This window comes from Haliotis rufescens, unplaced genomic scaffold (genome assembly GCF_023055435.1).
Source record: "Haliotis rufescens isolate VD_foot unplaced genomic scaffold, xgHalRufe1.0.p SCAF_7, whole genome shotgun sequence".
Classification (NCBI taxonomy): Eukaryota; Metazoa; Mollusca; class Gastropoda; order Lepetellida; family Haliotidae; genus Haliotis; species Haliotis rufescens.
The window spans coordinates 30,494,052-30,511,203 of NW_025964361.1; the positions used below are offsets into that span (position 1 = coordinate 30,494,052).

At 38.4% G+C, this 17,152-nt stretch overlaps 1 protein-coding gene across 1 annotated transcript in view; it reads right to left on the reverse strand.

Annotated features, from left to right (window-relative positions):
• Positions 1–3,905: 3,905 nt before the first annotated feature.
• The window catches only part of LOC124148135 (fibropellin-1-like), a 55,873-nt gene continuing 42,626 nt past the window's right edge, over positions 3,906–17,152 (reverse strand). Inside the window, exons 9-20 of the mRNA XM_046519098.2 lie at positions 15,160–15,273; positions 14,084–14,197; positions 13,554–13,664; positions 12,710–12,823; positions 12,464–12,577; positions 11,554–11,664; positions 10,810–10,920; positions 10,085–10,198; positions 9,279–9,389; positions 8,581–8,694; positions 8,253–8,366; positions 3,906–7,677 (exon numbers count right to left, since the gene is read on the reverse strand). Coding sequence (XP_046375054.2) covers positions 7,253–7,677; positions 8,253–8,366; positions 8,581–8,694; positions 9,279–9,389; positions 10,085–10,198; positions 10,810–10,920; positions 11,554–11,664; positions 12,464–12,577; positions 12,710–12,823; positions 13,554–13,664; positions 14,084–14,197; positions 15,160–15,273 — 1,667 coding nt within the window. The 3' untranslated portion in view covers positions 3,906–7,252. The remainder of the gene's footprint in view (positions 7,678–8,252; positions 8,367–8,580; positions 8,695–9,278; positions 9,390–10,084; positions 10,199–10,809; positions 10,921–11,553; positions 11,665–12,463; positions 12,578–12,709; positions 12,824–13,553; positions 13,665–14,083; positions 14,198–15,159; positions 15,274–17,152) is intronic.

Below are 17,152 nucleotides of genomic sequence, written 5' to 3' on the forward strand. Positions count from 1 at the left end.
GTACCGAGGGACTTGCTTACCCTTAAGAACACCTGGTCCCATCACTTATTTTCAGTGATCCATCCATACCATTTGTACCGCTATTGGGCTTTTTATCTGGCGCTGTCGTTACATTATGGCTAGCTGAGGTGCGTACAGTGCCATTCATTCAAATGTATGTGCGCCATGAAATAAGTATGCTAGAACAGGAGAGTCAGCTGTACGATGAAATCCTAAATCGAAATGGTAATTTGAAATACGATCAGGTGAGCGTATACCTATTGGAAAATATAACTTAATCAATATTTGCGATTATCCTGAAATCTATCGGGCGTAACAACGTCTAAGTTAAATTATCGACTTGCACCTGTTATTTCGATTGCGACCCGACCATTATATTGCATGCAATCTACATGTAATCGTTTTCCACTCAGTTTTGGTGGTATTTCCAACGAGAAGTCCTGAACCTTTGCAAATGAGGCGAGGTGTTGCGTTTCAATTTATTGCACTTGCCACTTTCATGCATGTTTGCATGACCGTTTTTATTATCAGCCATTGTTTTATCCCCTTGATGCCGACCTTGAGGCACACAGTAACCAATATTTTAACTTCTTTGGGTTGAACGCGGCCTGAGTGAGTGAGTGAGCAAAATCCCAGCAATATAACGGCAGGGGAACCAGAAATGGGCTTCAACATTGTACCCATGAGAGGAGTCGAACCCGGGTCTTCGGCGTGATGAGCGAACGCTTTAACCACCAGGCTACCCCACCGCCCGGTGCGGCCAGAAGACAACCATCGATTTTTGTCTGCTCTAACAGGAGACGCTCTATCCACTGTACAACGATGGTGCTCTTATTGCAGCATTCATATCAAACAAATAGCTTTCTATAATCTACCACTGATAAATCCTAGAATTGATTTAAAATGTTACTTATATCAACAGTTCCTTTTGCAATTAATCTGATTTGTATAATTTTGCTAACAAAACCAGATTGTCAATATGGATAACAGTCAATATTGTTTAAAACAAAAGCTCCGTCCATATTTTACTCCATATAAATGCCTTTGCATCTGTTTGCCCCAGGCGGGATACGCTCACCTTCTCTGGTATAGAAGGTATATATTGATTCATACACACCTGCTGGTCAAAAGAAACTTTACCACTTTAAAATTGAAATTGGATAAAAAAAACAACAACACAAGTTCAAGCTAAAACAATGCAAAACACATCGTCCACACATAACAATGCTCTATGCAGATTGTGATTGTGGTTCCTTTTTTGTAAGGAATGCGAAAAAGTGAAAAAGATGTGCCACTTGGGTAGCCGAAACTACACGTGCAATACGGACGTCATGTCAGACACCCACACTGGTGAAAAACCCATCCCAGAAATACCACAAAACCTTACAGAGGACAGTTATTGAAAGCGCAGAGAGAAAGAAATGGGCCCGGTCCGGACGTCGTTGGACGTGACTGGAACAGGGTCTTCTTCACTAATGAAAGCCGGTTCTTTCTGTGAGATGATGGAAGACAGCGTGTTGACCACCGAAGGTGAAAACGAACAGCGTCATGTTGCGTTCAGGAGTAGGTGTCGTATGGTGGAAGGGATGTTATGGTGTGGGGAGGAATTTGTGAGCAGGATAGGACACCACTGGTCATCGTTAACGGAAATAAACCATTGTTCTACCTTTTCTACAACTTACAGCTGTCTCGCGGTGTCATTTATCATCAGGACGACGCCAGACCCCATACAGCCTGAATCGTACACAACGTCAACGTGATGTCGTGATTTCCCAGACATGCCGCCACCCCCAACAACTCTGGGATGTCAATGGATCATGGATCCCCCCCCCCCCCCCCCCCCCAACACCTCCGCCAAACGACAAGAACCGATCCAGACCTTCCAAGAAGCATGGCGACGTATCCCACATGACGACTGACCTTTTCTGTGTGCCGGGGAGTTTTTGCGTGTCTTGTTGCAGAGGGTGGTCATACACGCTATTCATGTGACGTTTTATTGTACTGAAGCGATTCCCATTAAATTACATCAGTCATCATATCCTAAATCATCAGACATGATTTTTGTATTTATTGTAAAGTTTTACTAAGGACTTGAATATTCTAACCCTGATAATTAACTTTTCAGCAAGATTACTTTCGCGCTCGATGAAATCTGCACAGACAGAACATGCACGAGTGTACCTCAAAAGTTGTGAAATACCAATGGATAACAAAGGAACGAGCTGCTGAAATATATTAGTCAACATAAAGGGAAAGGTGGCTACTCAAAACTTCAAGTCATCGCGACCTAGATATGAAACAGATGAGGCGGTTTAACTGGTTTTCTTTATTTCTAGCTCAGACAGTGGAGTGAGTGAGTGAGGTGTTATGCCGCTTTTAGCAATATTCCCGCAATATAAAGGCGGTAAATCACTGGAAGGGAATTAGCTATTTGACCATCATTGAACGATATCGGATCAACCCTATACCCGAAGCTTAAACCCTATCCCCGAAGCTTAAGTTAAAAACTTGTCCCAATCCCCTTCTTTTGATTTTGCCAATAAGAGCAGAAATTATGAGTCGTATGCATAAGAATCAGATAAGCAAGCAGTGTTTGTTATCAAATATTTTTGTATCATAACATGGACCCCCATAGAATGTCGATGTCGATGTCTAAATGCCATATATATATATATTGGATCTCAGTACCTGATTGGCCAGTTGCCGCTTTGTAAAAACCCATACGACACAAAAGGCCTGCACGGCACTGCACTGTGTAACCTCATTGTGTGGTGCCGTAGCACTTTATAAAGTCAATTATGGTACGCCATTGCAGGTACGAAATCATAGCAGATTTCTAAAGCAGTTATCCATTTGCACTTACAACCATCAAACCGAGCGTTTTGTAAGCGGACGCAACTTGGAAAAGTGCCAATCTTGAAGTGTTGTCACGTGCAATCGATTTATAATGTGAATGAAGCGTCCTGCAAATCCTATGAAATATTCCTGCAGTTGATATCAGCATTTCATTATGACCTTTTGATGAATCTCTTCCTCTCTTGGGTACGGTGGCCCATAAGGGACATGGAGTCTGTTTTTCCATATTTTGATATTTCACTTACATTTATCGTAACCTTTGCAAATTAACACGATTTGTCTTACAAATATGTGATAAATCATGTGTAAAGAAGATATTGAATCGCTGAAAAACGAAACGAAAATGTCAAAAACTAAAATGAAAATGTCAAAAACACAAAACGAAAATGTCAAAAACTAAAATGAAAATACAGAAAACTATTTCCACCGCGGTGATAATATTTACACCGCGGTGGAAATAGTTTTCTGTGTATTCATTTTAGTTTTTGACATTTTCGTTTTGTGTTTTTGACATTTTCATTTTAGTTTTTGACATTTTCGTTTTGGTTTTTGACATTTCCATTTTAGTTTTTGACATTTTCACTTCACATTTCAGCGTCTCAGAAGCTACTTAAAAGTACATTTTCTATGTTTTCGGATGTTTTTATACATGATTTATCACATATTTGTATGGCAGATTTTGTTAATTTGCAAAAGGTTAGGGTAAAAGTAAGTTAAACATCAAAATATTGAAAAACAGCCTCCATGTCCCTTATGGGCCACCGTACTTGGGAGTACATATCACAAAACCAATGAGTTCACAGTTCGTGTTTCTGTGCAGATGCAGGTGGACGCCTAGAGTCTCATTGAGAAAGACTAAACACCGTTTCACAGTTGTGTGTATAGATGTAGAAATGAAGCATTAACAACACGTGTAATAGTATATTCTGTAACGATCTCATGTCCATAGAGCTGACATTCCCATTTTGTTTGCTTCCACAGAATCGCATGTAGCTGGAGAATTCCATTCATGCCTTATCCAGAGGAAAAAAATACCATCGTAGAATGTAGCTGCCAAATATATATATTGCTTTAATGAAAATATAATTGTGTTCTACTTTCGAACGGAAAATAGAAAATGTACATGAAGACAGAGGCAAAAAGGATACCGATAATAATAAATAACAACCATATAATTATCAACTCCCTGGGGAGTATACCACCCAAGTTGCCTGAGAGGCGCTGAGGGTAAACAGTCACTTTATCATCTCATCATACTGGTTACCCATTTACTTCTGGGTGAACAGGGGCACATTTCGAACAAAGTCACCTGCAACATGTGCTTCATGTGCTTCAGGGTTGGGCAGGACCGAAGCCCTAGAACTCCCAGGTGAGGTACACAGGACCACGTGCCATCACAGATATGCATATGGTAATTTTAAATGAAAAGATACATGTAACTGATATGGTACTCTCAAATTACATTCATGTCATGTCGTGCACAGATCTTATTCAGAATCGATTTCCTTAAATTTCTAAACATGCTTTCCATCTGAATTCGCCAATTATGGCTACTACTTCGGATGTGATCGGCATATTTATTATCAGCAAGAAATATTTTTATGAATCACTGATATTTTTTTTTTTGCACAATTGAGGAGGAAATGGATAATGAAGGGTTCTATTCATCAGTGCTTTTGTAGAAGCGTATTCTCAAAAAAGAATAACCTCTGTGGCAACATATAGCAATGCAGAGTATATAAACATATAACAGTGAGGTAATGAGTGATAGCCTCGTTTAGGCAAGGCCTCTTCAATTAAGTGATACAAGGTACTGTCATGGCATTATTAAAACAAAGCTCTCTGTTATGGGGTAAATGTGTATCTAACTACACAATAAAACACATCGACAGGTAACATACTCGTAGATGAAAAAAACATTTCTGAAAACTTTTGTCCAGTGTACAATTCCCCTGAGACAATGAGGATCTATTGAAAAGGAGTTGTTGATGACAATGTTGATAGTAAATGCCTGCAAAACATATACGTCTTGTCTCGAAAGATAATAAAGTACATCACATCTGAAGCAGATAATGTAACAGCAGTACAATAACTTAGAATCAGCGTACACTTACAAGTGGTGTTTTGGTTTATAAAGTTTATTACTGTTTGATCCAGTGTGACACGTATTACTGAAAGATAGCGTGCAATTATTGCTTCTGACAAGAGTCTGATATTCAAGCAAATGCTCAATGAATTGTGTATGTACATATAATTGCATATACTACTTACAATATTTGATATGGCAAGTTTCAGTCACTTTTGTCTTTAGTGAAGGCTATATACAAACAAGTACGGCAAAAAAATAACAAATATGCATGATCACTTTTTACAAAATATGAAGTATCTTTTGAGTAGTATGCATTGTATGTATTTCTTTCATCAGATACTATATGAACGTACGGATTTGGTATTTTGCAATTAAAATTGACGCTGGTTGCCCCCATTTGTACACATATTTCGGGAAATCATAGCATATAAAATTAGTATATAAAGTGTAGTACTAGATTAAATTACCATTGTTAATTGTGGGGATACATGTAAATTACTATTTACAAAAGTTGGTGATGTACAGTGAGTGGGCATAGTTTTACGCCGCTTTCAGCAAAATTCCAGCAATATCGCGGCGGGGGACACCAGAAATGGGCTTCACACATTGTACCCATGTGGGGAATCGAACCCGGGTCTTCGACGTGACGAGCGAACGCTTTAACCACTAGGCTACCCGACTGCCCCTGGTGATGTACAGAAATTAGTACAAGACAAATGCCGTGGCAACATAATCTATTGAGGAAAAGAAAGCATACACTTGAAATTTGGATTCGACCAAAAACGTCCTCGCGTATCAAAACGTTACAAGGATGAAAACAGTCACCGAAACACTGCACTCCTAAACAGAACTATGATTCCCCCACCAAATACATCATCATTGAATAACCATTTCTTGTTTGGTTCATTGTAGTCAAACATGGGTGTGTACTTTCTTTTGCCCGGCAGTGTATCAATGCCCCATCATCAGAAGTCTTTTCACAGATATGTGTATGTCTGAACAACTAAGACAAACGTAAACAAGGTCGACACAGAGTCACATATGCATAGGTTGCCAAAACAATTAATGTTTAAATTTATATCGGCTTTGCTTCGCAGTTTACAACCAATCTAACGAGAGCGACTAGTCTCGTGATATGTAACTTGAGGAGCAGGTGGAAAACATTCACTGGACGGAAATTGTCTCTTTGATGGTTATTGAACAATATGATTTTGTTTGTTTGTTTTTTAACGCCGCACTCAGCAATACTCCAGCTGTATGACGGCGGTCTGTAAATAATCGAGTCTGATTGATCATGAGCATCGACCCACGCAATGTGGATACGATGACATGCCTCAAACAAGTCAGCGAGCCTGACCACCCGGTCCCGTTAGTCGCCTCTTATGACAAGTGTAGTTGAACGATATGATATCAGATAGTATCCGCAAGGAGCAATATTTGTATAAGATGTATTATTCTAGGGTACGGTGTGCCAGACAAAACAATTATTGAAGATTGGATCTAAATCAGAGGCAAATAGGACACAGATAATAATGAATACTACAATATAATCATTAACTCGTTGGGGAGTATACAACGCAAATTGCCCGTGAGGCGCTAAGGGTTGACAGTCATATTGTCATCTTATCCTATAGAGTACCCATTAACTTCTAGGTGAACAGGGGCATATTTCGAACAAAGTCACAGGACCGAAGCCCTGGAACTCCCAGGAGTTAACTTCACCTGATTTGTGACCTGAGAGGTACACAGGACCACGTGCCACCACAGATATGCATATGGTAATTTTAAATGAAAAGATACATGTCACTGATATGGTACTCTCAAATTACATACGTGTCATGTCAATTATTGAAGAATGGATACAACAAAAATCAAATGTAACCGTTTCTTCGTAATCCATATCAACAAAGCCCAATGGAATTGATTCCTTCAAAGTAAGGCATATTACTTGATATATGTCGGTTTATCTGTCAACCTACGGCATAATAACATATCATTTTATCTTTTATCCTTGTTCCAGGGTCCACTGGTGGCTTAGTCGTCTGAGGCTCCGCAATTCTCTTTGCAGGGTTGCGTTCTTTGGATACGCCAGTAATCTATGATCGTGGGTCCAAATCCCGATTTTCACCATAATGTTTCTAGGTCATCACACATACACGTGCTCGTGTGTTTCACCAAAGTGGTAATTATAAAGGTCTGGGACCTGCATCACTTCTGGATTTCCTTCTCACATTATGCAGACACGTCGTGATATAACTGTAATACTGTTCAAAACGGCGTCACGCACTACGAGTATTTGTTCCATTCTTATTCTGATTTTGTATTTTTCTTGCTTTCAAGATCTTTTGCCGCAACCTTTTTCGCAGTAAGAAATTGAACGATTCTGAGACCATCCATAAAAAGGAAAAATCCAAACGCTGCAATGAGACACGTTATTCCACTGAAGCCGATCCCAGTTGAAGAGGGCCTTTCATCCGGTACGCTTATCTTTTTCCGTATTGTGCTGGACAGTTTGGACTTGTCAAGGAGTAGCCATGACTTTAGCCATGCAATTTTCACCGCTAAATCCTGGTCTGACAAGTTACTATTGAGATAGCAAGGACATCCGCATTCAAGTATCAACTCGCAGAGCAAGCCTCCGAAGTTGGAAGGACAGAGGCATTCAAATGCGTTGATCTGATCACTGCAGGTGCCGTCATTTGTGCATGGACTTGAGGCACATTCATCGATGTCTAAAATGAAGCAGATGACATATTGTAGTTATGTTGAACTGATTTGTTTGTTTGATTGTTGTTTAACGCCGCACTAAGCAATATTCCAGCTATATGACGGCGGTCTGTAAATAATCGAGTCTGGACCAGACAATCCAGTTATTGACCTCATGCGCCTCGATCCACGCAATTGGGATCGATGACATGCATCAACCAAGTCAGCGAGCCTGACCAACCGATCCCGTTAGTCGCCTCTTACGACAAGCATTGCGCATTTTATGGCAAGCATAGGTTGCTGAAGACCACTCCGGATCATGTTGAACTGAATACAAACACGGTACGTTAATGCAATATACCGAGCCGTAAATGACACGATGTTGGTGAAAATATTATTCCATAAAGTGATAATCAAATATAATTTAAATAATACATTATGTTTCCCAAACCCTTTTTCTCCTTAAGTTGCATGACCTGAAAAACATATATATCAGCGCTTTCTTTTAAAAATGGTCAGCCTTTAAAGTGTCATTCATTGAACTTTCTAGATGGAGATTCTTATTGTTTAGACAATAAATCAATGAAATGAATAATAGTACCTGTCTCACAGTTGACCCCCGTAATACCAGCCTGACAGGAGCAGTTGTAACCAGAAGCTGCCTGAGTGCAGGTCCCGTTGTACTGGCAGGGATTCGCTGCACAGGGGTCCCCTCCTAGGAAGCAAACGGAGGTACAAGTGAGAATATGTCAATTACAAATGTAATATCCAGCTCTGAACACACACACTTACCTCACCTCCTCATAATATGTTCACATAAAAATACTACAATCAACGCATGTCTTAACTTACATGGTAGATAATGAGAGAAAATACGAATAAAATCTAGCTATGCAGTGTACCTAAAATGAACATGGAGGGACTTATACCTATTTCACAGTTCGTTCCGTTGATGCCATCAGGACAAGTACATGTGTAGCCATTTACTGCGTCTGTGCAATTCCCGTCGTTGAGGCATGGGTTGGTGGCACAGTCGTCAATGTCTGGAATGTATACAATGCAGTGTTACTGAAATGCGGTGCAAAATAAAGTATACGCTTGAAAATTGGATTTGACCAAACAAATACAAACGTTATCAAAAGTCTGAAAACGGCTGAAAACAGTTGCCAAAACACTACAAATTTAAGTTCCAAAACACAGCTATGACAGCCACATCAAACACATCACCATCGAAAAGCCATTTCTTGTTTGTTTAATTTTTAGCTAACATTTAACATGCTTACTTTCTTTTACTCGTCAGTTTATGTGTATTTACAGTGACGACATGCCCTACTATATACGAAAATGATCTTCGATATGCATTCAAACAGGTGCTCTAAAGCGATGAACTATTTAAGGTGCAATGATCCATTGCTCGAAACCCCAATTATAACCTTTGATCTCTATTACCTTTTCTGAGTGCGAAGTGTTTAAACCACAGTGTTAAACGTATAAGATGTGCGTCCCACAACTGAAATTCTGCCCACAGAGTGCTGTTAACCCTCGTTTATTTCTTGAAACTATCCTCGCCACAAAATGATTTAACGTTGGTCTATATTTGTGTATGTACATCATGATTAACTCTCACCTGTACTGCAATTGCTTCCCTCATATCCAGCATTACACTGGCATGTGTACATGTTTATACCATCAACACACACGCCATGGTTACACGATGTGCCAGCACATTCATCTATATCTGCAATTAAACAAATGCGTCGTCATTCATGATTGTCATACTGACCCATCAATCATTAAAGAAGATTTATTGGACATTGCGTTACTTGAATCAATACACTTATGAGTTGGTAGAATTGGTTCTTTTTTTGTTTGTTGTATAACGCTGCATTCAGCAATATTACAGCTATATGACGGCGACCTGTAAATAATCGAGTCAGGAACAGACAATCCAGTGACTGACGTCATGAGCATTGATCAATGCAACTGGGATACGATGACATGCATCAACCAAGTCAGCGAGGCCACCCGATCCCATTAAGCACAGGACAAATTCTAACCCGGGTCTTAACGTAGGGAGACTTGCATGGGTTGCTGAAGACCAGTTATAACTCGGAACTTCAAGGGGGAGACAAGCATGGTTGCTGAAGACTTATTCTAACCCGGATGTTCACGTGGGGAGACTTGCATGGGTTGCTGAAGACCAATTCTAACCCGGATCTTCGCGTGGGGAGACAAGCATGAGTTGCTGAAGACAAGTTATAACTCGGATCTTCACGTGGGGAGACTAGCTTGGGTTGCTAAAGACCAATTCTAATCCAGATCTTGAAAGGGAGGTAGAATTGCACAACTACAAGGCTGTCATATACAGTTCAGAGAGGCCAGTGTACTATCTAACATATTGTGTTTACTAAACGTGTAAGAATTAAAACCTACCGGTGAGGCAATCAGTCCCAGCGTATCCATCTATACACGTGCAGGTGTAGGAGTTAACAGCGTCAAGACAAGTGCCATTATTCTGACATGGGCTCCCAGTGCAGTCGTCGATGTCTATAATATGCAATAATATATACGGCGTAGCTTCACAATAATTTTCTTCAATGTTTACAAAATGAGGAATGCCATTCACATGGACATGTGACATGACATATCGCGTAAAGTCAAACTCTCAACAATGTATTCAACAGACAACATCTTAGTAGATAAATTGTGTGTGTCTTTTACAAAAGAAAAGAATAAGTAAAAAGTTGTTTCAAACTATATGATTTGTATAGGTCTGTTGCGTGTGACAAGAACTGACTTTTCATTACGTTTCCTGTCAACACAGGATGCACACGCCAGTGTTCTTTCAGTAACCTTTGGAGACTGACATACTTCTGAACCGGAGAACCTACTATCCTTAACTACGATTAATGCCAGATTATAGAAGTTGTATTAAGTATATAACCAACTGTACGACAGTAAATAAATGAGCATCCATGTTCTATAAATTGGAAAACTAATTTTTCACGTTTCGAGAAAGGTTATTTGCAGAGATCCCGATTTTCAAACGTCAAAGAGAGCCTTGACGTTTTTATCAAGAGTTTTGCATTATATCATTTTTAGATGACTTTTCTTTTAATATTGTTCTATGTGGAAATAAGGGCATTTCAGTTCCTCACCCACGGCACAAAGTGACCCAGTGAAGCCAGCATCACAGTTACAGTTGAAGGCGTTGTATTGGTTCACACAACTGCCGTTCACACAGGGGTTACTGCTGCATTCGTCGATATCTAGGGATAAATAATAAACTTTTCCTGAAAACTGGTTATGGAAATAGAATGTATATTAATTGTTACTAAATGTAACCTTCTCAAACCATTGTATAACCTTTAGAAGTAGGCGTCTTGTGAATGTTGAGGGTTCCGGAAAAGAAGTCTCAAGATTAAATCAAATCAAATTAGACCAAATTGAAATCTTCCCTTCACCGCAACGCTGAATACTCTATTTTTATTGGTCAATCACAATTAAAACGCTCTGGTTGAAACAGCCGATTTGACGGACGCAACACCGCGGAAGCTAATATTTTTAAAATAGTACTTCTTTTACAATCATTGTCGGTAGGCATATGTATATTATTTATATGTACAAATATAGCCTACAACCTGCCAATGTGCGGTAACTACAATATTCGAAGGATGTGTGGCAATACATTTCGTGCAGAAAACACGATAGAAATCTACAAAGAGAATGCATTTCAAGATTTGAGGACAACAGCGAGTTTGCTATTTGGCGACTGTGTACGAGTGTGACGTCATATCTTTTGCCTCACAATGTGCGTTATAACGTCATAACAGTGACGTGTCGTGTAGAACGAAGCCTTTGCAAGACTTGCTTAGTTTTCTTTAGGGGTGTCCCAAACTCACCAATGTCACAATTCTGTCCCTCATAGCCCGGTATACAGGTACAGTTGTAGGCGTTGAAGAAGTCGTTGCAGCTGCCGTTCACACATGGATTGCTCAAACATTCGTCAATTTCTGTAAAGAAGTTGTACAAAATATTTATATGTTATAATTCATCAACCCGTGCAATATAAAGCACATATACTTACTTTTAAAGTGTTCAGAAACGTCTAAGAAAACACTTGGGCACGAATACTACCTTTCATCTTCAAAAGTAAAATATTGGATTATCAGGTACAGAGTGGGGCATTTGTGGAAGGGTGGGGGGAGATGTGAGGGACTTTATGCGTGTCAGTTCAATGTTGAATGGTGCTATATGTGACACTGTTCATGGTAGTTTACCATTTTGGCAGTACCTATCAGCACCACTGGCCATACATCAGGGCGAATCTACGAGAAAACTACGACAAGGCGACCCATGAAGTACGCAAGAATACCGTCAAACAATATGCCATCAACTTTTATTTAGATGGTTTAGATCAAAATTTCTCGTTATTTCAATTACAATGAATTTATTTATTTTCTTTGAAGTTTCGGTTTTTTTTCTTATTACTTTGAATATTTTCTCGTTATTCCAAGTTTATTAAAAAATCGAAATGTTTAGATATTAACTTGAAATAACGAAAAAATAATCGAAATTACGAAAATATAATCTGAGTAACGTAAAAAAACTCGAAATTTCGATTAAAATATATTCAATGATGCTACCAAAGTACCATGGTTAGGCTTTCTAGCATCCGTATCCAGGAACATATGGAAATTGTTACCACGAGCTGTGACAGAAGAAAACACCTGTTTCTGACATGTATACCGTTTGTAGGGTTAGTGAGGTTATTACATTTCTTATCTCAGGATAATAACAGTGGAATCCCACCTGCTTCACAATGAGTACCACCATACCCAGGTGTACATGAACAGTTGTAGGAGTTTACTGAATCGTTGCATGTGCCGCCATTGACACAGGGGTTTGACAGACATTCGTCTATATCTGAAATATAAACATAGTTGAATGACAAAAAGGATGAATATGTTCCATATATATTTGTGAATAGAGAAGACAGTGTAATGAATTATTTGGTCACTTGTATAACTAGATTACTTACTACAAAGCCATACTAACCGTGTTCACACAGTGTCCCATTGAATCCACTACTGCATGTACATTCAAAGGCATCCAGTAAGTCAACACACCCAGCTCCATTCTGGCAAGGCATACTATTACATTCGTTGATTTCTGTAACATATAAAGCAAGATGTAATAAAGCGAAAGTGCATAAATTGACTTTCGTTTTGTTTGTTTTTACGTTGTATGTTCTGAAACATTGCCTTTGTCAATCCATAATACTTAACTCACATACATGCCAGACTTGTATGTATTCAGTTTCGTAGGTTGTTTTTTAACGCCGTACTTAGAAATTATGCCATCTATATGACGGCGGTCTCTGACTATGGTATACGAAGAACGCACATGAAAAAAACATGACGAACTAATTGTTAATTTAAAAATAAATTGGATTGTTTGTGCATTTAGTCGGGACAAGACAATCCAGTGATTGACATCATGAGCATCGATCTACACAACTGGAATACGATGACATGCATCAACCGAGTCAGCCAGCCTGACCCCCCGATCCCGTTTGTCGCCTCCTATGACAAGCATGGGTTGTTGAAGCCCATTTCTAAACAGGATCTTCCGGGTGTTTAAAGAAAATGAAACATCCCTCGTACATTAAGTTCTAAACAGAACATCACTATGTGAAAATAGAATGATGTTTGCCGACGAGAACTTTGAAAGTTTTGTTTAGTGGCTCAGATTTCTTACAATAATAAGGAAAATTCAAAGTCGAATATTACAGGTATATATTTCGTTACACGATCAAAGCAATACGTCCTTTGCGTACCGTAAGCGTAGATTGTGACGCGCTGTATGTGTCGTTGAATGATTTAAACGACTGGAATCTTACCAATACTGCAGTTCTGCCCTTCGTAGCCGGGATCACAGGTGCAGTTGTAGGCATTCAGTAAGTCTGCACAGCTGCCGTTCACACATGGGTTGCTCAAGCATTCATCAATATCTGAAACAGTGATAACAAAGGTTGCATTCAAGTTCGTAATTTAAAACCGTGAACGTTTGAAAAATTAAATAGATATACCTCTTTATGTAATCACAAGTCATTGTGTTTTTACGTCAGTTTATACCTTTAAAGTGTGAAACAGTTGGAATGGAAATGAGTACAGATAACACGAAGTTAATCATCTCAATACATCGATGAGTCTATTTTCCCAAAAGAAATGTTTTGAAATTTTGGCCTTATAACAATACCCGCTTGTCCCAAATGACTAAAATACTAAGATTATCGTTCTTTCATGCCGACGAGATGAACAAATTTAAAAAATAGTTCTGTCGTTCAGTTAAGTTTATCGAACAATAACTGAACATTAGAAAAATCATCATCAATAAAAAAGCGCTTTTGAAATAAGGTAAGCATCCTACCTGATTCACAGTGAGTACCTTCGTACCCAGGGACACAGGAACAGTTGTAGGAGTTGGCTAAGTCATTGCATGTACCGCCACTGCTACATGGATTTGACACACACTCGTCGATGTCTGCAACAGTCATCATTAAACTGAAACTTCAAGACCAATAAATCATTCCGTATCTGCCTCCCTCGAAGCTATCCACAGTGTTTTACAATGTGTCCATGCAAGTACATTAATTGCATATCGCTTGAACAAAAAACCTATAACTACACCAACTGCGTTAAATCTGTCTACCGCTATGTCTCCGGAAACTAAACAAATCCCTTATTGTATATATTTCTGATAATAAAATCGTTCGTGTGTATGTTTTACCTGGGCATATTCACTTCAAATGCCAACATTCATAACTTCACAGTTCTACTACTTTTGGAACCGATTGGGATTGTTGCAGTTGGTGAGTAAATAAGAAAACATGCAACTTTATTGATAACAACTTCTGGTTTTTTGCTTATAGCTACGTTTTGAGTTTTGATGTAGATTCTTACACCGTTATCAAGCTGGTACGTAAGTAACTCAGTAAGTATATAAGTAATGAGAGGTATATATGTTACAGGAAACAAGTATAATCAGTGATTAAGTCTAATAACTGGAAATTTCAGTGATTATGTCTAATAACTGATTCACTCGGTGGTTATGTCTAATTACTGAAATCTTCAGTAATTAGACATAATCACTGAAATGAACCAAGGGATTTTATACTTGTTTACTGAAAGCATATTCCTGCCTTTTTATAATAACTTGTGAGAAGGCTTCATAATCCTGTCCTAAGCCAATCTCCTGTAAACAAACAGAATCATGTGTTGTAACAACATTTGAGAAGGCTTCGCTAGTTACATTATACATTATACATTATAAGTTGTAGCAGAATCACTCAGGGTACATGGGGTTTTAGGCGTCCCGCGTTAGGTTTTAAACGACTTAATGGATTGCTTGCTCATTTAAGTGACAATGTTTCTCTTACGTCCGTTTCTTAAAAAGTTGGTTTTGTCTCCCAAAATGTGACAGTAGCTGCAAAGAAAAATACCTACCAATTTCACACATTGTTCCATTGAATCCACCTGCACATGTACATTCAAAGGCATTGAGAAGATCGGCGCATGTGCCTCCGTTCATACACGGTGTACTGTCACATTCGTTGATTTCTGAATGCACACAAATGAATGACGTCAGCTTATCAAGTCCACATTATTATTATTCTTATCTCCTTATTATTTAATAATAACAGTTCGATTAAGTGCATTAATGTTTATTCTGTTGATAATTTACATTTATGATATCTATAAGCAAAACATGAGAACGTGTTCTTTAATTAGGAGGGGAGTAATGTAGTATAAGGGAGGTAACTTGTGTTACCATACGTGTACGTCAATGTAAGGGGGAATAACGCTGAAAAGATGTTGAACGTGAGTGACCATCGGCATTATTTCAGCCATATAGCGACGAGACCAAGTTTAATGTGTTCACAATTGAGTCATTTAAGCAAAGTTATATTTAAAATCAATTCATGTATACCATATCTAAAACAATTTATGAAACATATTTGAGCATAACAATATAATATAATACAGTTTTAAAACACGGCCTATAGGACACCAGTAACCAAAGCTAGGCCACCTCGCTGGGGATCATGGGGACTTACAGTACCTCTGCATCCTGCATTATACCCCAGCAGGATTTACGTCATCACTTTAGCCACTGTTGGTTATGAACAATACTAGCCAATATTAAAAATTGTCAGCAATGAGTTGGCTTAAAAACAACACTGGTTGATGATAGTAACATCGATTATGATAGGATTACGTGTCACACAGGGGTACAATCTTTTTACGCTACGTTAACCTCCTGGACAGAGCATCCAATAATGTCAGTTGATAATAGCATCACACCTTATTTAAGAACAAGCTTTTAATTATTCACATACATATTTAAAACTTATTATACTGACCGATTTCGTTCAAATAGCTGATAATGAGATGCCCGCTGACACGGGAAAAGAGATCTTTCAGATGAACGAATATGGATAACGAAAAGGATGCGTTGCAAGGTAAGCGTGTGCATTGTGAGAATAGATTAAAAGGGGGGCCGTTATTTTCCCTCTTGTCATTTACAGATAAATGTTATCTTAATAGAAGAGTAATCTCCATTTCTTTTAATATTTTCATGTATAACAAATCAGTCGAAATATTGTTGAATGCTAAGCCATGAAAATCTATGATCATTCGACAAATTTATATAGACTCTCAAATTGAGTCATTCTCTGTGTTTTTTTGTCCAAATGAGAACACACGAAACAAAATGATATGACAAAAATATTCCATAACTGTCTCTACAGACTGGCCTTGAATTTAAACGTTAAACTATACAGAACGTCACATTACATCATTCATGTTCTCTTCATAAAGCATCATTTGATGCATGAATATCGCAAAATAAAATAATCAAAATGATGTTTTGACACAATGCCAGATAACTAACAGCAGTCTCAAAAGTACACAATCAGGAATACAACTTGAACGTGCCTCGTGCATGCGTACACACAGAACAATCGCTCGTATGGGCATACACACTGAATCACACATTAAGTATTATTAGGTGTAGTACTGTTTCAATAACAACGTTTTATTCCTATTACAGTGTGAGTGTCAATTTACAACCCATTTATTCAAGCATCCCGGTATTATGGTGGAAATGATACATGTTTGTTTCTGTATGCAAAATGCTGAAACAAAACATTAAATGCGTTAGCCTTACCAACGAGATATTTATTATTTATGTTTCATCACAGGGATTTCAATAACAGTTCGTGCTCATGGCAACGCAATTTGAGAAAAGAGCCCCATATTTTTTTTCCAACACTAGGTTTAAAGTTAGGTTCTATTTTTCATATGTACACTCACGGACAAAAGAAACTATACCAAAATTAAATATAAATGTGTCGTATATAAAGTCAAAATATGGATTTATTGTTACAGATTCTGAAAGCCACAATTCTGGTAACGTGATCTCGTGCAAAATGACATT